Raw genomic sequence first — 23,564 nt, forward strand, 5'->3', positions numbered from 1 at the left:
TTTTCCTTTAGGTCTAGCAGTCGAGGAAACAGCAATAAGCTGCAAACCAAATTGTTCACCACCAAAATGCATACCTTACTGGTATCACAATTTCATACACCTACTCCTTTTAGTTCATCAGGTTAATTCACTTTCCTCAGAACATGAAAGGGGCTAGGGAGATGGGGGGGGGGGGGGGGGGGGAGTAACTACAAGATGTACCGCTGCGACATGTTGGCCTTTCTTTTCCAGTTACACTTGGCAATGGTAAAGATACTAGCAGTAGAAAATCCTGATAGAGAAAAGATGGATCAAATTGGAGTATAATTTGTTAAGATCAGAGAATCGAGTTACTGCAGTAATGAGTAGAAGTACAGCTTGCTTAACAATAGAGAGAAACTCTCTTCTTCATTGAACATTGAAAGCTTTACAAGGGAACTCTTTTTATAACTCTCTTCATCCTATGACTATGTCATTTATATATACAATCAGTTCATCAAGCTAACACACTAACAAATTCTAACTAACTAAATTTGTTAATTTAATTAACTTGTCAGAGCTAACTTATAGCTGTGCATTTTACTAGCTGCTCAACATCCTCCCTCAAGCTAGGTGTACGAAAAACATTCTTCATTCCTAGCTTGGCAAGCCGATACGCATGTTGCACACAAGTGAATTCTTTGGTGAGTAAGTCTGCAGGTTGCTGTGTTGTTTCCAAATACGTAGGTTAAACTAATCCTAGTTGAACCTTTTCTCTGATGAAATGGTAATCGATGTCTATGTGCTTTGTACGCTCATGGAAGACTGGGTTGACAGCAATCTGTATTGCTAATTTGCTGTCAGTGTAAGTAGGCACATGCATCTTCACCTGCACTCCTAGTTCTTTGAAGAGTCCAACTAACCACGCAACTTCTGCTACTATTGATGCCAAGCTCCTGTATTCAGCCTATGAGCTCCTTGAGATAGTGTTTTGCTTCCAAGATTGTGAGAGGTACTCTATTTATGATACATATTGCAGCTTCTATGCATTCACCCCAAAATCTATTTAGTAACTGCCCTTGAAATTTGATACATCTTGTCGTCTCTAACTAGCGCGTAGGCTTCCTTTCTACAACTCCATTTTGTTGTGAAGTATGTGGATATGATATTTGGTGGATGATCCCATGCAATGCAAACAAATCATGACAGTTAGAATTCATAAACTCTCATCCATTGCAAATTTTATCTGTTACTTGCTTTTGAAGCATTGTCCTTTCAGAAGTATTCATGAATGATTGTTATACTTAATGAATAAACAATTCATAAGTTGTGCTTTATAAAATAGATGAAATGATTGCAATCTGGCTAAAGATGATTCAAACGTTGTCCTAGTTCTAGTTTTGTAAATCTAAACATTTAGACTTCATAAATACTTCAAACAAACAAAAAAAGTACCTAAACTTTTCATTGATTTTAAAATACTAAATATTAGAAAAATAAATCAACATTTCTCACTGGCACTCTGTGTTTTTAATAGTTTAAAGTTAAAAAAAAAAAGATCAAGCCTATTTGTAGCTAATTGCTCAACCAAACTACACCTTCAAATAATGTCTCCAGACTGGATATATGATACATCATATTTTTCAATGAAAGAATCTGGCCTCTTAAAGTTGGTACTAATTTTCACTTAGGCATCTTAACTAAACTTTGTTCATTTTAGACATCTCATGTCATGTCTCATTGTGTCATTTTGACACTTTTTACTGACATGGCATAGTAAGTGTAATATACTCAATACCAGCCCGCGAAAGGCTCATTTAACCTTTTTTATTTTAGTTTTTTTATTTGCTTCCTCATTTCTCAGCTACATCTCTCAAAACTTGAGCTCCTTCCATGGAGAAACGTTTTGATGATGCTACAGACAAAGAAAAAAAAAATCAACACGAAGAGATTTCACAAAAAATAAATTTCAATCCATTAGAAAAGCCACGCTTCATGTTGTCACAAAGAAAAAGGGCAGCAAAAAAACTTGAAAAAGACCATGGGTGGGTGGGAGCAGTGTTTTGGACGGTGAGAGGCGACGAGGGTCTGCCTCACCACGCGGCGAGGCGCTCGCCTTTTTGAATCGAGGCGCCAATTAATACCAAATTAAAAATATTTAATTGCACATATAATATTCAAAATTTCAATAGCACTTACATATCTTACAAATACTATAATAATTACTTTAAAAAAATTATTATTTTTTTCAAAATAATAATGGACAACAGTCATAGACTCACAGCACAGTGAAAACAGAAGGCATTTTATAGTAATCTGGTACAAAACAGAGAGTGAAGAAAATAGAGAGAAAAAAGAGTAGTGAAGAAAACTTGAAGAAAACAGAATTGAAAGTCTGAAAAGAAAATTGAAGAAGAAGAACAGAAAAAAATAGGTATACCTCAGGTCTTCAGCAATAGCAACTTGAAGATGATGGAGACCAGGAGAAGATATAGGGGAAGAGAGTCGCGATGGGAAGAGAGTCGGGGAGAAGAGTGCGCAGCAGCAGATTTTGAAAATATAAAAAAAGGCCCTAATTTTAATTAATATTGTTAAGTCAAATTTTTAAAAAATAAAAAAGGCGACGCCTTTTCTAGCGCCATTAGGTCGCCATGAGCCGCCTTTTGCATACCGCATCGCCTCAGTGGGGAATGGCGAGGAGGCCTCGCCTCGCCTCTCGCCAAAGGCAATGAGGCGCTCGCCATTCACAACACTGGGTGGGAGAGGGATGTACAAGACTATGAGGGTGTGGATGGGGTTGGGTTAGGGTGGGCAAAGTTGTAGAAGACGTTAAGTGGGTGGGGAATAGTGAAGAAGACGATCTGGGTGGGTGGGGCAGAAAAGACGACCTTGGTGGGGTTGGTTTTTTTTTTTTTAATTTTGTGTAAAAAATTTCACATGTCATTGAGTCATTGACTCCTTCATTCTACTAAAATATCATTATATAAAGAATATGTTTAATATATTCGCCAAGTGTGTTTATTTAATTTGTCAATTTAACACATCAGGCGAGTGTGTTACACATACCTTATATATTTAACTGATTGTTTAAAAAATGCTAAAATGACACAATTCAGTACGATATTTAGTGGCTAAAATGTACAAAGCTTAGTTAATGAGTCTAAGTGAAAATTGATGCCAATTTTAGGGGGCAACCGATGGATTCAGCCAAGAATATTTTCAAGTGTTTAACTTGATCGAATACACCGTAATACCAAGTTGGTCAAAGCTGTCTTGTTTAAACAATTCTAACCATAATTTTCATTGTAAAATTATACCTCATTTTAATTTTTTAATGAATCTACTCAAAGAAATACCAGACCAGCAAGATTCTGTTCACTAGTTGAGTTGATGCTCTCAACTATTTCTGAACTTGTCAAAACGAAAGAATTAAAACTTTTGCCATGATAAAAATAGTTCTTGAAAATTCATGAGAATAGATTGTTGATTATATTTAACAGGAGGCGAAAAGCCAAAATTTGCAGGGTATACAGAAAGGACCTGGGTCCTGGGGTGGTCACCCAAATATGTAAAGATGAAGTTACAAAACCCCTTGAGCATGAGTCAACTCAACTGAACATTCCTATGAACTTTACAAATAACTTGACAGAATCAAAATAACAGGTCAGTATGACAGTCAATCCTTTGCTAGAAACATCAGTTCAGTGGGATTCCCAAATCACTCCTTCAATCTGTAGAAACCAACGAAGAATGACGATAAAGATCACGTCGAATGAAAGTTAACTAAGATCAACAGTGGATTAGATCAGCACATCATTAGCAGATACTTGTGGCAGCTTTTGACTATATTTCATTTCTTCTGCCAACTTACTACATATAACATTCAGCAGAAATTTAAAGTTGAAACAGTGCTTAGACGTATAATAAATTTACCTACCTTAAAGAGGAATTCCAAGACATTGGAGACCATGTGTTTAAGATAGAACTACTATACTAACAAGAAACTCAACCAAAAACAATAAGATGCATGACAAACGTGAATCTAGTTTCTACAAGATCCAAAGACGGTATGATAATGTGAACTTGATAGAAAGTTCACGCAAACCCAAGATCACCATAGCAATTTGAGCCTTCATCTGCAATAAACTGCTGACACACCACATTCGAATGGTGCTCTCCCAACTTTAAAGAAAACACTACAACAAGAATTTTGACAAATGGCGAATCAAGAGTCCTATAGAGCATCCCCATGTGGCTTTGTTGGTTTAGATCAGATTGAAGGAAATATTTCATTGAGCACTCTCTTGTGACCACCCACCTACCCACCCAAACTAACAGAAAAAGCAAATGAAGGAACACATGCAGGAAAAGAAACCAACATTTGAGACGACCCTTAACTTATGATTGCATTAGTCAGGTTCCATATACATATCTGGGCATTAGGAACACCTCATCTGCTAACTTTATAGCGAGGACAGGCAGGACTGGTTTCAAAAAATGAAGCAAACATAATATACTGATTACTGAATTGGCTGAGACTGCTCAAAGAAACAGTTCAAAAGCCAAATAAGATGCTAAAAGAAGTTTACTCACATCTACGATATATGCTACGATTTCCACCATAAGGGTCGTGGTCATGAGACTGCAAGACAAACAAAAACCACGATCAGAAACCATGTGCCGATCTAAAACACAGAAACGTCAGTCTCTAGCATCTCAATCTTCATTTAATGTTCAAAAAAAAAAGGATAATTGTCTATAAATACAACTCAGAAAGGAGAAAAAATTAGGCTGAGGGTCTGATTAAAATAAATTAATAATAATGTATATATGGTACTTTATCAAATACATTTAAGAAATTCTAGTTGAGCAACAAAGCTAAATAGCTAGAGCTTATCATCCTTTACAAAATAGGTATCATCAAGATGTATTTCCCTGAGGAGTTAGTTTCCTGAGCTTAAGAACTTCTTGCAGGTGAATAATCAGGTTGTATAAACCACTTGAAGTAACTATGCAAAAGTAAACATGCTAATCAAGAATATGAGAAAAAAATTAAAAACATAATGCTATTTAGGAACAAGCTTTCCATTTCTTAACCAGATAACATTATGAAAATCCTAGGTCATTGAGCAGAATGAAATTTTATTTTTATTTTTTTGAGAATTGGTTACATCGAATGAAGTTAAAAGATTATAGTGTTAGTCTGTTTACATGCCATTTTTCCCAAGGAAAGCTATTGCATGCCATACTGGAAACATTTTTTCCCCTCCAATTTATTTTCCGGAGGACTTGGATATGGCCCGCAGTTAGTACTTTCATATAAAGAAGTTGCATCTCACCAACAATTGCAAATGTATTCTACAGAACATCTGATTCGGGAACAGGGAGATAAACTACTATCCACTTGCAATATCAAGCAATGAATTATCTAAATAGAACACGCCCAGTTCTCAGGCCATTAAACTCAAAAGCACAGAACATACAACAATAGCACAAAATTAGAGCATGACAAGAGTGGCAGATGTAATATAACTGGGGTTCCCAATGAACAACAAAATGTTTGCCATGATAAATGGTGAATCGTAACAATGATCACAGATCATTCAATATTCTGTACCTGAAAAGAATTCGGAAAGCTTTGGACCCCATAAACTGAACCTGATAAGACCCAAAAAGTAGACAACTTAACCAAAATAGACATACTCAATAAGGCATAAACTATTGAGTCGAAAATGATCTCAAAAACCATCTAGTTGCATGTTGAACTCACCTGGTGAATGGTCACTGCCAAGCTGGCCATAATAGGCAAAAGATGGTGTACCCAGAGGTCCACGACTATGTGGCAACATACTAAATGAAAAAAAGTACAGAGTCAATATTACTGAGGTAAAGTATCGGCAAGACGTTATTCTACTTTATATGATAGCAGAAGACGTCCATTCACAATGACAGACAATGGTATGAACCTTCGGTTTGCAGTAGGGAAAGAGCTTTCTAAGTGCACTCTAGAAACTCCACTGGAATCCATACGATGTGGATTATGTACCTGCAGAGGCAGAAGGAGGGTGCCTCAGAGATAAGTATATGTCTACATAAGAAGTGAAAGAGCCATAAGGATATAAAAGCAGCATAAAGGCAACCAAATTCGCAACTTACTACAGCTGAAAACGGTCGCTTGCTTCCAGATAACGAGTACTGATGGTTAATACCTGATCTCGGACAAGAATAATAGAAAACAGATATCAATTATATACAACAGGAAGAAAGAAAAAGAAGGGTGGGGTGGGGTGGATCCGAAGTGCAGAGCTCTGGCAATGAATAACCATTAAAAACATAAAACATATACAACAAAGTAGAAAGCATAAGAACTATAAAAGGTAAATACTCCTCTTATCTCTTTTTCCTTACCAGGTTACAGAACCCCCAAACTCCCATACCCACGGTTGCACCATGGTTCTTTCATATTTTGTTCCCTTGGTGACTCCCAACTCCAACTGGGTAATATTATTCTTGAACTAAACATATATATTTATATTTTTTTCTCCCTTTGCGCCTTTTTCACTAAAGCCCACAACCCAACAGACCTTAGAACTTCTTTGCGCTTTTTGCTTTTGATAACACTGCTAGGCACTAATCGTTACTTTCAAGCTCCTGCTTTCTTTCTTTTGTTTTAAAAGAAAACTGAGGTTCTAAAGTCCATTTTTTAGGACCCAATGGGCCAATGAAGTAGGAAAAACCATGGGAGATCAAAACTCAAATCCAAGCACCAATAGAAAATGCTGGGAGATCTCTTTCCATATAGCAAGTGTTGGTGGACAAAGTTACCCAGTACCTGTGTTGGCAGAAGGTAGCAAGCATAAGATAGAATACTAGCGTAGGTACACGCAAACCGGCCCGAATAACCCCTTAATAAAAAGGGCCTCATTTTAGAGTTTTTCCCTTCAAGGAAATTCGCTTTAATTGGTAGCTTCTCACTGCTAGAGTAACTAAAGAAGCATTTGACCCTCTTCACCAAAATACCTTTAACTACTGAAGGACATATTAACCGACATCACTAAAGCAATCTCTGACGAATAAATAAGAGAGGGGATAAAAGCATAATAAACTTCATGTCCAACATAATATTGGATGGACACATCTTCCAGCCTAGGGGTTCTACTTAGGAATAAAATTCCTTGTTCATGAGATCGTTCGGCACTAAGCTGTAGCATGGTCCCTTGCAGATGACATATTGCAGATTCTCATGCTTTTTAGACCTTTTCTTTTACCCTAACACACCATTGTATTCAAAGTAGCTTTCTATTCCCTTAATATCAACAGCAATAAGTTTAGGAGGTACAAAAGTACATGAACAAGTACATTACACTAACCTTTAGCTTAATAAAAATATAAAGCACATTACAACTAGCAGAACATTTTAATAGAAAGCTAGGCCAACAAATTATGTCTAATGACATGATGCAAAGGAAGAGAAAATGTTAGAAGCGAAATATATGAAATTACCCATGTTCAAACCGGAATGGAGCTGACGAACTGGCCCTTGTTGTCTCAAGAGGTGCAGAAGTTCATTGGTTGTAGAAGAAGATCCTTCAACTCTGTGATCCTCATCATATCTTCTCATGTAGTTTACCTTTCTGCTGGGTTCATGCCTCTTCAAGATGGCTATAACCACGATAAAGGAATATCTCATTAAAGACGAGACTCACGACTGCTATAAGACACAATTGTTTTACTCCATAGGAGTCATGTTTGCTTAGAAAGCAACCTCTTTCCGTAAAAGAATTGACACAAGCAACAAAAGCCTTCATTTATACTTGTGATTTCAATCCACTGTTGTAAACACTTCATTTGGTTTCCAACACTTAGTGTTAATGATTTTTATATATTTTGATTTTGTTACCTCATCTAAAAGAACTTTAAAAAGCCTTTGAACATAGATTCTGACAGAAGATCCCAGCTTTAGCCAAATTTGCTAATATTACAGTGTTACGGTGTCAATAACTTCCAATAACATGACAACCTCAAATTCATCTAAAGATAAACAATAAAAGAAATGCTCTTAAAATGTAACTATATTCAAATATTATGTTAGTTTCTACCAAATACTGGTCCTAATTTGCTGGAGCCCAATATGACATATTCACTTAATGCAATAATGTTTCAATGGGCTTAATTACTGCAACAAGATACCCAACTCTAGTAAAAATATTTGGTTATAGGACACGCAACAAGTTAAAAGGATTTTCCATCAGGAAAAGAAAAGATAATATTGAGGAAAAAGAATATTACTATGTTTCAATTACTTGGGCCTCATTTTTTAGGTCTAAATTTTAGGTCTAAATCTTAATCATTTAAAACTCAATCATTAAGCGTGTTTTTTCGTTTATAACCACTTAATGACTTTGAATAGATCTGAATGATTAAGACCTCAAAAAAAAAAAACTCGATATTATTAAGATGCTAGTGACTCAAGGGTTTAGCAAAGAACGTATTTCATCACTACTCCATCCACTTTTATCACTAACCACTATTGCTGCCGCCCCCAACTATCAAGTATCAACTTCCAGTCTACCACCCAAAACTACCATCTCAACCACAATTACCATTACTGTCAATCAACATAGTCAGCCATCATCGCAACTAGCTACCATTTACAATCAACACACCATCCATCATGCACAAACCCACCATCTCAACCACAAATATCACTATCCCAAATCACCAGTCACTCGTCTCTGTCAGTAGCCACTATATACCATCATCAGCACAACCACCACCACCATGCTATTGGCATATATAGCCAACCACCGCTATCAATCACTACCACATCATCCTCAATTATATCGATTGCCATTACCAACCACCAACAGTAACCGCTATTATCAACCATCATTACCATTACCTACCACCCAGAACCACCACAATCACCCAACTAACCCACCGCCATTTAGCATTATCAACAATCACTGCCACCTGCCACCCTAATAATATATCTTTCTTACAGTTCGTTGATATAGTATTAGATGAACTTTCTTTTCAATTTTATATTCATGAACTTTCAATAAAGATAAGATTCAAACATTCAAATGTTGAAAAAATAAATGATCTTAATTTTTAGTATTTGTATCCTCATACAACATCATAATATTCAGATGTTAATGAAGATTCAAATGTCTTAATATTAATAAACAGAGTCATATCCACTTTTGCTGGTTGAAAATTTAAAGGTCAAAGGGTAGCCATTTAGAATGCTAGTAATTATCTAAGTAGAAGAATATGTATTTAACTTAATTGGCGACTCATAAACATGTTTGAATTCCAACCTACTTCACATAATAATCAAGCAAGAAAGAGCACGCCATTAAAAGTTGTTATCTAGGTCTGAAGAGGATCATTGAGAGAGAGAGAGAAATAAAAGGGCTTCAGAATGAGTAGAAATGAATTTTGAGCAGCTGAGAAGTAGTTTCTCATCCCTTATTTATTTTTGGTGCACCAATGTAGTCCCGGGATGAATAGATGATTGAGGGCTTTTTCTTTGTGAACTATATCATTTTGTAGGCTCTTTAAACTTTTGGGTGTACTTCTTGTTAATGGCTAATTTTGACTTCCATTTATGAAATTAAGTTGTTTACCTGATCTGAAAAAGTAATAATCAAGCAATTCATTCCCCAAGAATCTCTTCTCTCTTTTCTTACAAAAAAATAAGGATCAACCAAGGTTTTATGCCACAGAGCAAACAATTTTATACCAAACTATCATCAAATTGACAAATATAGGTTTCAAAAAACTCACAATGGTCCTGTATTTTCTTCTTCTCCGGAGGTTCCCTTCTAGTAGGAAGGGTTACACGTTTAGTTTGCTTACTCTTTGGCATGGGTTTAGCAAGAGATACCTTAATGCTTACCTAAAATATAATCAACATTGAAAATAATCATAAGCAAAGCAACTTTTGCAATTACTTAATGGTAAATTATAGAAACAATGTGAAACCTTGGATCCGCTTTCATTAGCTGGTTCATGACTGAATCCTTCAATGCACGCAAGAGCAGACTCGCGGCTTATATAATTGACAAAGGCAAAATCTTTTCTCCTTGAGGAAGGAAGATCTTTTGCAAGAACAACACTCTCAATTTCACCAAATTTGCCAAAGTAGTCTCGCACTTTTTCTTCAATCCATGAGGAAGGTAAATATTCAGCATAAACTGATTTAACCTTGACAAAGGTGAAGCAATTAAGTACTTTAATCAAATAAAAGTTGTATTATAGATGAAGATTGTTAGTCAGAAAGGCTAGGGAAAGAAGAAGAAACAAAATAGAGTTGTTAGTCAGAAATGCTAGGGAAAGAAGAAGAAACAAAATAGAGTATTAAGGCCTCTTTTCTCATGCACCGCTTAGCATTTACTTCAGGTAAATAACTCAATAAGCATCAATATATTAATTCCAAAACCTTTCATCACAACTGACCTTTAGCAGTTCTTCTTCATTTGGCTCAATTAAAGGCTGTGCCCATGCAACTTTTACGTTCATGTGTTTCCCAAAAGCATCCTTCTTTTGGAGTTTACTGAAAGCAATCTGAGCTTCTTTACTTGTTTCAAGTTCAACAAATGCAAAGCCTCGATTCTGCTCGATGTTGTTAGGATTAGCCATAACTGTGACCTTATCGATATTTTCAATTCCAGCCTTCTTCAGTAGATCAATCACCTGTCCAGAAATAAACTCTTTGAAGTCATTTAACCCAGGGGAATTACAATAATCAGCAGCAAACAGTAAAGCTTACATCTTCAGTCTTCCATTTCTTGTCAATATTACCCAGGTATATTGTGTCATTACCCTCAGCAAGGGATACACGACATTGCTTCCCAGATATCTAGGTTTCAAAATCAAATAAATGCATTAGTCCACCGCATACATCAGCTTACTGCAGAAACTGCAATTATCTATCCAGCATGACTACACCAGTAAACTTAGCTAAAATATATTATTCTCCATGCCTTAAATTTTGGGTGTAATATGAAAATCAAAAGATGAATACACCACCAACAGCATGATTATTCCTCATAGCGTAGTGTTTATTACTTGTACGGATACAGCAACTAGTAAGAAATGTCCATACCACTTATCAACAAAGAAAAAAAAGAGTATTTGTAGCCATATCCATTTCAAGCTAGGTATCCAAAAATGAGTTCAAAGAACCTACTTCCCAATATCATAGACCTATTTCTAACCTATATTAGAGTATGCAAATTTGTTACATAAGCTTCCACCAAATTTTTGATGCACAGAGATCAATTAAAACTTAAAATATTCTTTAGGATCCAGAAAATTGATAAGTCTGTCAAAAAATCAATATGAATCTTGCCACATACTTATTTTATTAGCTGTACGTGTAGACAAACAACCGACCAACTAACTGCACTACTTAAACAAACCTTTGTTCTACTTAGGAGACTACAGGTAGCAATTCCAAATGACATTACCTCAACTTTGGAATATCTTTCTACAGCCTTCTTTGCATCAGCAGCAGAAGCATACCGGAGGAAAGCAAACCCCTTGTTCTTTCCTGTTTCATGATTTATCAACAATCTTACATCCACAACCTCACCAACCTCACCAAAGATACTCCTAATATCCTCTTCCTTTGACTCCTTGCCTAATCCCCCAATGAATATCTCTGTCCTCCGCCTCTTTTTCCGTTCTAATGCCTCCATTTCCCCACTCAATAGAATTCCTTCATTCAACCTCAGACTAGTATCCACAGCTTCCTTTGTTTCCTCTCTGCCTTGACTGTACCCTTCCTCTCCCAACTGAACCAAATTTTGATCCTTACTCGAATCCACATTATCACTAGTAGAAACATTAAGACTATTTTTTTCTGAATCAAGAACTACAATTTGTGTTTCAAGGGAATCCATATTATCATTCTCAACAACACTATCTTTGCATTCCAACATGCAAGCCTCTAATGTGTTTTCAGTTGCACCAAACTCACTAACACACTCAGCCTTCTCAACTTCCATCGGATGTAAACTATGTTTCTTTGACTCCTCATTTTCAGCTGAAACATCCTTACAAGATTCTAGGTTTTCAGTTTCTGGAGGACTAGGTTTAGATTTTTCAACGCCTGCTGAATCCATTATAGTTTCTGCATCCCCATTGTTGCTACCTTTCACCAATTCTTCCTTTTTTTCCCTTTTCCTGGCAACAAGTTTGGGCACTTTCTTCTTCACAATCTTCTTGACAATCTTTACCGGACGAAGATTACCTTTTTCTGAATCAAGAACTGTGTTTCCTGTCTGGAGTGAACCTATATTGTCCTTGGCACCTTTATTTTCTGAAATGGGAAGCTGTAATTTACCTTCGTTTACACTAACCTCAGAGTCCATCATTCTATCCTTTCCTAAGATACCCTCAGCAGCAATAGTACCTTTCCCAACTTCTACTGGATGAAATGTGCCCTTCTCAAAGTCACCACCCTCACTAACTGCAGCAGCATTACAAGGCTCTACATATACAGTTTCTAGTTCAATTGTGCCTCGAGAGTTAGCTTTTTTAACATCTAATGAATCCAAAACAGTTTCTGCGTCAGCAATTTCCCTGCCTTTTTCTGATTCCTCAGTCTTTCTACTGTTCTTTGCAACGGATTTGGGCACTTTCTTCTTTACAATCTTCTTGACAATCTTTACTGAACGGAGATTACCTTTTTCTGAATCAACAACTACATTTCCTGTCTCAGGGGAACCTAGATTGTCCTTTGCATCATTACATCCCAAAATTGGAAGCTCCAACTTATCTTTAGCTACAGTAACCTCACAGTCCTTCATTCCATCCTTTCCTAGCATAACCTCAACAGCAATAATACCTTCCTCAACTTCTTTTGGCTGAAAATTGTCCTTCTCCGAGTTACCACCCTCACCAACTGTAGCAGCACTACTAACCTCTAAACATACAGTTTCTGGTTCAATTGTGCCTCGAGAGCTAGCTTTCTCAACATCGAGTGAATCCAAAACAGTTTCTGCGTGGCCTTCTTCTGATTCGTCCGTCATTTTGCTGTTCTTTGCAACAGATTTGGGCACTTTCCTCTTGATAATCTTCTTAACAATCTTTACCGTCTTTTTCACCACTTTTTTCTTACCACTCTGCCCTACTTTCTGCTCCCCAACAGCTTTAATTTCCACTGTTTTTGGCGGCGTGCCTTGGTCAGCTTCATTCAACTCAACTCCGGTTTCCCCAGTGTTTGTTTCTGGAACTTGGATGCTCAGAGATTGCTCCGGATGCTCACTGATTTTAGAATTTGTAGAGTAGGTCATCAAGGGAGAGGATTGATTGTCTTTTTGAGGCGATGGGGAATCGGTCACGGCGGTGGAAGTGGATGGAGGCGGAGAAGGTTTCTGGCCGGCGGATTCGGGAGCAGATTTTCTGGCGGACGATCTGGTGCGGCCCCACCGCGACGCGGAGGAAGCTTTCGGCGGCATTGTAGAAACAGGGGAAGGGGAAAACTCACTTGTTACCGTACAGGCGAAATTTAACCAAAATACTCGTTATATTTTGGTGTCTTTGCCAAGATTTTGGAGATTTATTTTCTTTGGATATTAGTATTAAAATAGTTTGATGAATTACTAGTATTATTTTTTATTATTTTATAATATATAATAACGTTTTATATTATTGTTACTTTTTTCGTAAAAAAAATAGTATCATAGTTTTAAATCCAATGTTAATTATAGGTTGCGTTTGTACTTCAAATCAAATCACATAGAAATATATTGTAAAAAAAAATCATTTTTGTGAAATTGAAGTCATATTAAGTTTATATTAAAGAAAAAGCTATTAAAAAAATTTAACACCCAAAATTAAAGCTCATGTGCCTTCAATTTACAAAGAAGTAGCTCAATCTTTGTCTATGCATGCAAAGACATTATTTTTTATTTGGTCAATTATACTTTTTATGAAAGATTGTTTCGTAAATTTCATTAGATAAAGGGGTATTAAATGGGTGGAATAGATTGAAATTGAAAGTATTGAAATGGGTTTATTAGAAATCGAGTTGGATTTTGATCCATCCAAGTTTATTTTGTGCTCGATGGGTTGGGTTTAAATGGGCTAAAAAACGAATTGGATCTTGACCCGCCCAATTTAACCCGATTAATCTCAATAATTTAATATATTTATATTTAACTTTTATAATCACAATTGAATTTTCACCCAATTTTTTGTTAAAAAAGTAACAAAGAGATAGATAAATCCTTAAAAATGTTAAATAAATAATAATTCATACCTTCAATATTGGAACATATCTTAGTAAAAAAAAAATTAAAAAAGTTTAAATTAGAGATTGAATTGGCTCAATTGAGAATTATCTTCAAATGGGCTAAGCTTGAATATGTTGAGAATAAACCCAACTCAAATTATCTTGAGTCCAACCATTAAAAATTTGAGCGGATTACTATATTTGGGTTTAATTTTGACACCCTAAAGTGAGATGCACCCGCAAGGTTGTCTATAATCCTACTCAATACCTCTAAAGTTAACTTATGGACACTTAGGGACCATTTGGTAGACTACATTAAAATAAATAATCCATATATATTAGGTATGATATTATTTAATGCTATTAAATTTGATAAAAAATTAGGTTTATATATAATTAATTCATAGCTTAATATATCTCCTACATGGTGTTATATGATGTATTACTAATACATTCCATTTGGAGGTATTAATAACACAAGATATAATATCATGGGATAAATCTATGAAAAGATAAAAATATTCCTTCAATTATTTTAATTATTTTGTTTATTTTTTTTATTTAATGTTTTATATTTTTTCTAATAAATTTATTTAAATAAATTAGCTTATAAATTATTTAGAGAAAGTTGTTTGACTAAATAAATCCAATACAAATTAATACAATATTTGAAATGTGAATTGTTTAACATTTAAATAATTAAAAAGAGAAATATATCATCACGTGACGTTTGTGATCTTACGAATATATTATTTTTGTGTGTGTGTGTATATATATATATATATATGTGTGTGTGTGTGTGTGTGTGTGATTTTCTAATTATTTGTATTTTAAACAATTTATAAAATTGCATATATACTAAAACTACAACTTGCTATTTTTATGTGTAAGTGTAGATGCGATTTATTCAATTTTACTATTGTTTATCGCTGTTTCAATTTTAAACAAGTTGATATTTTGTCTTTTTTTTTAAAAAAAAAATGAAAATTGACAAGGTAAGTAATCAATTTACTAAGATGACAATTATTTATCCTCAAATAATTTAAATGAAAAAAAAAAAGACAAACATGACAACAAAATTGTTTTTCTCATAGATAGTTAAAAGGCCACAAAAAATAATATTGTCCTTCAATTATTTACCTTAACCCAATTATATAATAATTCTAGAGTATAATTGAAAAAAAATATTTTATAAAGTTTTTCACACACAAAATGATGTAGGAAACAATCAACCAAACAATGGAAAGCAAAACCTCTCTATTAATTCCTACATTTTAATTTCTGCATTATTAATTTTTCTACAAAGCGACTCCTTAAAATCTTCACGAACATATTTTTACGAATTTCACAATGTCTCTTAAATTTTCCATAAAATCCCTCTTAAAGATGGAAAGAAGTGATTATGGAATTTTTCATTGCCTTGCAAAAAGGAAATCATCATGTCCTCTAAACAAGAATCTAGGAAAACCACAAATTAAAGAAACTCAAATGGAAAACCATCAAAACCAAAAAAGGAATCATTCCCTTGTCATGTTTTTGCTTCTTATTTTTTTTCTTATATAAAAACAATCATGTTTGCCCTATATATAAGAAGTGAATTTGAGAGTAGCACAACTTAAAAACCATGACATTGGTATAATAGAAGCATAAATATACAAAGCTACTATAGTAATTCAGAAGAAATACACTTACATGATGGAAAACAAATTACAAGGTCATTTTGAGCCAACTTGTGAATGGCAACATCAAGATGGAGCTGATCTTCTCTTGGTCCATCTCCCAGGTAAATAATACAGCACAATTAGTTACTATTTCGAAAAAATTATACCATATATACAAGTACAAAGTGTCTAAATAATATATTTTGAACACCCTAAACACAACAATATGATATAACCTATATGATATAACCTTATGGTTGCAGGCATCTTGAAAAGGTAATGATATCTTGAAATAATATTTCCTTTTTTTTCACTTTTTAATAAAAAGGAGGTTCACTTGAGCACTTGAACAATGAAATTTCTGACTCCATCGTCCGTCGACAAAATTATTGCAATATATATCCTTTAATTGATTTTTTTTTTCTTTTTGCATTCAAGAATTCAAGGATAAGGAAGGATTGAAGGTACAAGTTAGCAATTGTGGAGTTGTAAAGATTTCAGGAGATGTACAAGCAAACCAAACAAGATTAAGTTTTCTCAAAGAGATTCAATTAGGAAAGGATCATAATGTAGATGCTATAAAGGCCAACTTTGAGAAGGGTGTTCTCAAAATTACAGTGCCAAATAAGAATACAAATGAAGTATCAAATAAATCAAGATTCAAGAAAGTCAAAAAAGTGGCCTTGGGTGTTGTAGCTATCGTGGTTGTAGTTTCTGCTTTCTCTGGATTTGCTTACTACATTTATAGGTCTACAATTGTTAAAGACTAATATAATTGAATTTACTCCTATTTCTATAACATTATTATTATTATTATTATTATTATTATTATTATTATTATTGTTATTATTAAGAGTATGCATGATACAATGGAAATATTAAAGAAGTTCATAACATATTCCGATATTTTACTATTCCTGCTCTATTTCTCTTTCATCCCAATGAGTTGCTTTTTGTTTACTACACAACTAAGATTTAAACATTTGAAAGAGAAAAAAAAACACTAAAATAATTAATTACAATCCTTCAATTTTCAGTGTGCACAAGTAGACACTTTAGCTTGTTTATAATTGAACAAATAGATATATATATCCTACGTGATACGATATAATGCACATATGACGTCTCTTAGTAGACAAAATTGTCATGTAGGATATATCGATAGGATGACTGTGTTTATTTATTTAATAATTTTTATATAACTTAAGTGTCGACTTATACATAATTAAAATTAAATAACGTAAATATAAATTTAAACTAAATTAAAAAAAATGTTTTTTTTATATATATATAGGTGAAACTAGAAACATTGACTTAAAGAGAAAATTAATTAGAAATGGATGTAATACATGTTGATTAAACTATTAAAGTTGCTTGCAATGTATTTTTGTGTAGTATGATAGAAAAAAAGTGGCAAGTTTCATGGCAGGAGAGAAGGGGGAAGTAATAAAGGAACATTGACAAAAACAAGAAAAGAATTTATTAAACAAGATTTATGCCAGCTTTTACCATTAAACATATACCCCCTCTGTCTTATCTTTATATATATATATTAACATAAATATGTTTTTGACAAGATTAAATATTCTATTGATAGTTGTTTGTAGCTTTTAATCTATTTTAATTGAACTGTCCTGTTCTTAGCTTGGTTCTTGCTTAATGAGTCCCTAATTTGTTTTTAAATTGGATTAAGCGGCAATAAAAAGATCATGATGTTCTTCTCCTTCAATACCAATGGATAACTATAATAGGGCTGAAATGCTTTTTTTTTTTTTTTTATATCATATGTGGATTACTTTATTTATTACTAGGATAGCAAACTTGTCTTTTATTTCTTTAAAATTTAAATTAGTTATTATTTAATTAAAGAAAAAAGATTAAAATATATTATTAAATTTTCAGAAAAGACTTATTTATGTCATCTGTTAAAAGTTTGACTCATTTATGACATTATCGAATAAAGAAAAAGTTCATGTCATTATTTTTTAACAATAATTTTTACAAAATGATTTTGGATAATTCGACCAAGTCATCAATTTAATTAATAAAAAAATAAATTATTAATTGATTGAATTTTTATTCAAAATTTTAATTTTTTATTTAAAAAATTGATGACGTGGCCAATTATAATTCGGCCACATCATCAAATTTTTAAATAAAAAAATTAAATCAATTTTTTTATTTAAAAAATTCATGACATAATCGAATTACGATTGGACACAGTGTCAAAAATAGTTTTGCAAAATAACTATTAAAAATATAATAACATTGAGCTGACCGCAGGCGGAATCTTCAATAATTAGCAAAGCGACAGTGATGAATGTCAAAGCCGATATTTAAGGGAAAAAGCAAGGCTATTTCCGTTAATAAACTTACAAATACAAATACAAATACAACTACAACTACAACAGTTACATTTCTCAGCTGTCACATTTATATCTTCTCCTCTTCCACTCAGGCTCACAGCAAAACAAAGCTGAGAGATACGGATTTCAAACTCAATAATGCAGGTGAGTTCTCCATTTTTCTTCAACTGTTATCTCTTTCTCTTCTCTCAGTGATGAATTGATTTTTTGTACTTTCAGGAGGTAAGAACAGTACGAGTGGGTAATGTATCAGATCTGGCAGCTGAGAGAGAGGTTCGCGAGTTCTTCTCGTTTTCCGGCGAGATTGACCACATTGAGATTCGCCGGTCAGTAGTTTCACTGGTATTTGAGTTTTGGATAATGTATATTTGAGCTTAATTATTTCACTGATTTTTGCTGTTGAGTGCAGAGAACAAGGACAATCCAAGACTGCCTTTGTTACATTTAAAGATCCGAAAGCGCTTGAAATTGCTTTGTTGTTGTCGGTAATTTTACTCTCTTTTTTTTTCCAAAGTAATTCTATTTCTAGTCTCTATTTCCATAACCGTGTATGCTTTTATCATCCAAGCGATTCCTACTTCCTGTGCACCGTGGTCGAGAATTACAGAATCAGCTACATGTAACTCTTTAAATTACAATTGATTGTAACTTGGGGAAAGGATAAAAAAAAAATGCTATAATCTGTTAAACTACAATGGAATGCAATTTTAGTTAAAACTTAAGTATTAAATCATGTTTTTTGTTGGTGGAGTAAATTATTTAGCGGCATCGCAGGAAGACAGTGTGTAGGAGTGGAATAAACTCACAGAAATTTAAGGGGTGAAGGAACTAGGAAATAAATTTAAGACTCTGTTTTCTTTAGCTAATCGTTTGTCTGATGGAGAAAAAAGTATTGGTGGATTTTAACGTTAAACATGAAATATAGGCTCAACTATACAGCATGTATTTTTCAGCATTTCTTTTGGTAATTGAAGGGTTAACAATTTTTCCAACTGTTACATGTATCTTTTTGGGTTTAAAAATAACCTGATGATATTATAAATGTTTGATATAATTTATATCTTGATGAAATATAATGACTAATAAGTGTATATATAGTTACATCCTCTCCTAATCTGCTTTTAGCTTTTGGCCAATGACTGATGAGGCATACTTGACAATGTTCCTATTGATTGACTTATTCAATACACAGAATGAACGAATGATTCTCCTAGTTTTAAATTACTACGGTACATCAAAATTTTGATATGCCATTGTTGTTTGAAGAATAATAAGCACATGGAAATTGGTTTTCTGTGTATTTACTGCTACTGCTTTGTTGAATTGTTTGCTTGTGAGAAGTACCCTTCTGATTCTACTCATTTTGCAGGGAGCAACCATAGTGGATCAGATTGTAAGTATAAAGCAGGCAGAAGACTATGTTCCATCATCTGAGACTCGGGTAACTACATAGACAAGTGTGGAAGTGTTATCTCTATTCATATAATTGCAAATATCGGTTATTGAAGTATAAAAATTAGGAATATCGATATTGACAATTCATTTAGTCTACTCATTGCTTCCAGGAAGTCAGGATAGTTGATAATGCTGTGAATGTTGCTGGAGAAAGTTCTTCTCCGCTTGCTGAGGTAATATAGTAATCCCTCCCTCTCTCCCATTTTATGTGACACTTTTCGGATTTCGAAATTCAAACAAGTCTATCTTTGACCGTAAATTTTTCATAGATCTTTTAAACATTTTAAATTATCAATTGTGGTGACTTATAGTACTTTTTATGTAGTTTACAAATATATAAATTCATTCAAAAGAATTAAAGATTCCATGCGCAAATTTTCGGTCAAACTTAAACTACTTGACTCTTGGAAAACGAAAAGTGCCACATAAATTGGGACAAAGGGAGTAAATCAAATTGGTGGATAATTCTTCCTTCAAGTTATTAAAAAGTTGGGCATCTTTTTTTATTTTTTGATGACAAGCGAAATCCATAGCCGCTACCCTTTGGGTGTGCACGGGGTAAAACCCATGCTTCTATGCAATAGCTCGCAAACCACACAAGAGAGGTAACCCGCACCAAGCAAGCCTGGTGCGACCCTGCTTTCGCTGGCAAGGGGTTTGAACTTGAGACCTCCAACATGGAAGTCCCAAGCCCAAACCCAAACCACTGGGCCACTTGGATATCTTTTGTCCACAAGAACATAAAAATTGTTGTCTCTATACAGATCATTTAGATATGGAAGAACCATTGCATGCATTTTGTGGTGTAGGATTCATGTATTATGATCTGCGCTTTGCAGGCATATATTTGTTTTCGACTGTGTACTTATTGTAGGCTCTTTTGGCTTTATAGTAATCTGCATTACTTGTATAATCTCTTGACACTTGTCTCCATAAGCAGGCCAAACCTACTTCTCCTAGCAATGGAAGGGTGAACGGGAAAGTATATATCAGTAAAGCCCAAGATGTTGTCTCAAATGTGTTGGCGAAAGGTTCAGCTATCAGACAAGATGCAATGAATAAAGCCAAGGCATTTGATGAGAAACATCAGCTAAGAGCCACTGCATCTGCTCGAGTCATTTCCTTTGACCGAAGAGTTGGGCTAACAGAAAAGCTTACGGTTGGAATTTCTGTTGTAAATGAGAAAGTTAAATCTGTTGATCAAAGGCTTCAAGTGTCAGATAAAACGATGGCTGCAGTTATGGCAGCAGAACGGAAATTGAATGACACAGGATCAGCAGTCAAATCAAGCAGGTCTGGATGCTTTAAAAATGTCTGTGATTCAAGTCTGTTTTTTAACAATGCAGTTTTCTGTACTTGTTGCTGCAGTTGGTTCTTAGAATTTCTAGAATATTACCTGCTCTCTTTTGTCCCTATCCGCTTCTATCTATTGAGATAATCTTCTAAGAGAATCTTGCATGCTGTTAAGTGGCTATATGAGCTGAATTATCCTATATATTGAAGTAGAGAAAGGAAGGGAAAGTTTCAAAGTTCTATACTCTTGTTTGATTTGTTAAAAGAAGAGGAATTAAAGCAAAAAGGATGACCAGTTTTCCCCTTGGGGCCACTTATTTAAACCGAGACTTTGAGAGAAGGAATAGCACATATTTTCTTTTCCTTGCAACATTCTGATCGAAGTAAAGAAAAGAAAGAAAATGGAGTCCTTTCACATTCCATGTTTTTCCTCTTTATCATTTCCCTTTATGTACTCGGGTTTACACCTTATCTCATCGAACAGCAGAATTAAATTGCTTTATAGGATGTTTCTTGTTGATTGAACTTCTGAGAGAGTATTTGGCATTGAAATATTTTTTCTCATTGAACAGAAGATTAGATTGCTTTATGATCAATGTTGAACTGAATGACTTGTTGATTTGACATCTGAGAGAGCATTGGGCATAGAATCATTTTTGTTTTTATTTTTTTGAATAATTTCGAGTTTCATCACCCTGTTTGCTGCTCCATTTTATGCAATATCTAGTATGCGGCCTCACAACATCTCCTTAAACATTTCCAAACTATTCATAAATTGTGGGTCCTGCTATCATCATCAATAGCTTTCCATTGGATAATTAAAATGAATATTTTCAACTTTTACGTTCTGCATAACTTGAGCTACTGATCCATTAAGTTGAAGTTGAAAATTAGGCATGTTGCTCCTACTCGCTGAAGAAGTATTAAAGTTCAAAAACTTCAGTTGGTTGAGGAGGCAAAGATTATCTTGATTTCATCTTTTTAATGAGCAACTTATAATGTGTATGGCCACTCATTCTGCGTCCATTGTGCATTTTTCTTTAAAAGGAGAGAGACCAAGTACAGTGCATCTCCGAAGTAAAGATGGAATGAGGGGGAGAACAACCATGCTTTAAGATAGAATGTGCATGACCACTCACTTTGGTTTAAGCACTTGTACTCTAGCAAGCGAGCTAGCAAGCACAAAGTGTTATTATTATATTACTAAAGCTCTACATTTCCATTATTTTGGAGGTGATCTCAGGTATGTTAATGCTGGAGCTGCCTGGCTGAATGGTGCTTTCAGTAAAGTAGCTAAGGCAGGGCAAGTTGCTGGTACAAAAACGAGAGAAAAATGGAATTTTGCGTTGTCAAATTTGACAGCAAAGGTATGCTCTTCCTCACTTCTCTTTTCTCCCCAATGTATCTCTAAGTCTACCTTTTGACTTCTATCTATCAATTTGTATTCATTATTCTATTTGGCGTAGGTCACTAACGATGATAGAATAACAGATGAAAAGAAATATTACGATAGGTGGGATTAAAAAAATGAGTACCTTCAGCAAGAATCATGCTGCTACATATGCTCTTTGGTGCCCCCAAAAAAATTAAGGAAGGTTGTTTTTGTTATACTATTCTGGCTAAAATTTATGGCCAGTAAAAATGTAAAAGTAAAACAAAACGAAGTGCAGGAAATCTGTTACTTGACATGCCTCTTTCATGTAACCAGAGGAAGAAATGAGAGAACAATTAGACTCTACGCAAGTCAGTAAAGAGCATATTTCTTAGACAACCTAAATACTTTTGCTTGGTAGGAATGTCTCTGTAACATTTTAAAATATAAACTCACAAAGTGCTATCCTGAACAGTTGCACCATGTTGGATGGCAAAGTGCTCCCCCGCCCCTCTGCCATTTCTTTCTTTTGTATTTTTCCTGAAATACTGAAACTGAAGTTCCGTCTTGCAGGATCCTTCTATTGTTGCCTAGATCATAGACGAATGTATATTGGAGTTGCTAAGTTGCCTCTGTCGAATAGCTTGGGATTCCAAATACTATTTCCTTGCACATCTAGAAATTGGGATCTGGTATGCAGATTGCAGATCGTCTGTGTCAAATTCAAGCAAGTTTCATCTGTGATGTGATTTTTCTGATAGTTAATTTTTCTTCCCATTTTATTGTGGAATGTGGAGTGGTGTGGTGTGGTGTGGTGAATACAACTATACGAGATTATGTAATTCTTTTGTTTGTAAGCCTTCAAATTCACGATAGTTAGGAGCTTGTATTGATATCATATCTTTCTTGGTGAGGCTGAATTTTATTAGAGAGATTTCAGACTCTTGATGTTTATATTACGATGACATCCAGCATATATTCCACTCTTAGATAAGTTTATTCATATTAATCATTTCATGTTGTTGGTCAATTTACGAAAAATTAAACATTCCTACAGACTATTACGAATTTATCTTCTAAATAAGAAATTATTTTTGTAATATAATAATCAACTGTAAATGCATTTCTATTTTTGTAATTATTTTTTATTCTTTCCTTCCTGTTTATTAGAAAAAGAGCTTACAAATATTAATAGTATTAATAATAGTATA

General features: G+C 34.2%; 2 protein-coding genes and 1 long non-coding RNA gene across 3 annotated transcripts; 2 read left to right on the forward strand and 1 right to left on the reverse strand.

The window, feature by feature from the left end:
* Positions 1-3,424: 3,424 nt before the first annotated feature.
* Positions 3,425-13,540, reverse strand: LOC101252732 (uncharacterized). Its single transcript, XM_004249039.5, has 12 exons — positions 11,436-13,540; positions 10,736-10,825; positions 10,423-10,659; positions 9,949-10,170; positions 9,751-9,862; positions 7,462-7,620; positions 6,115-6,167; positions 5,925-6,004; positions 5,729-5,808; positions 5,576-5,616; positions 4,552-4,600; positions 3,425-3,689 (listed from the first exon to the last, which is right to left on the reverse strand). Exons 1-12 carry the CDS (start codon positions 13,428-13,430, stop codon positions 3,685-3,687), a joined length of 3,123 nt encoding a protein of 1,040 aa, XP_004249087.1. The 5' UTR covers positions 13,431-13,540; the 3' UTR covers positions 3,425-3,684.
* Positions 13,541-15,739: 2,199 nt separating this feature from the next.
* LOC101247576 (uncharacterized) lies at positions 15,740-16,763 on the forward strand. The gene is made up of 2 exons (XR_011212233.1): positions 15,740-15,989; positions 16,306-16,763. It is a non-coding gene; the product is annotated as an uncharacterized lncRNA (long non-coding RNA).
* A 1,466-nt stretch (positions 16,764-18,229) lies between these two features.
* Positions 18,230-23,362, forward strand: LOC101253037 (binding partner of ACD11 1). The gene is made up of 8 exons (XM_004249040.5): positions 18,230-18,377; positions 18,453-18,559; positions 18,643-18,718; positions 19,603-19,674; positions 19,799-19,861; positions 20,629-20,981; positions 22,225-22,348; positions 22,927-23,362. The coding sequence occupies exons 1-8, from the start codon at positions 18,372-18,374 to the stop codon at positions 22,945-22,947; spliced, it is 822 nt and encodes a 273-aa protein (XP_004249088.1). The 5' UTR covers positions 18,230-18,371; the 3' UTR covers positions 22,948-23,362.
* Positions 23,363-23,564: the final 202 nt, after the last annotated feature.

Source organism: Solanum lycopersicum, chromosome 10, assembly GCF_036512215.1.
Source record: "Solanum lycopersicum chromosome 10, SLM_r2.1".
NCBI classification, from domain to species: domain Eukaryota; kingdom Viridiplantae; phylum Streptophyta; class Magnoliopsida; order Solanales; family Solanaceae; genus Solanum; species Solanum lycopersicum.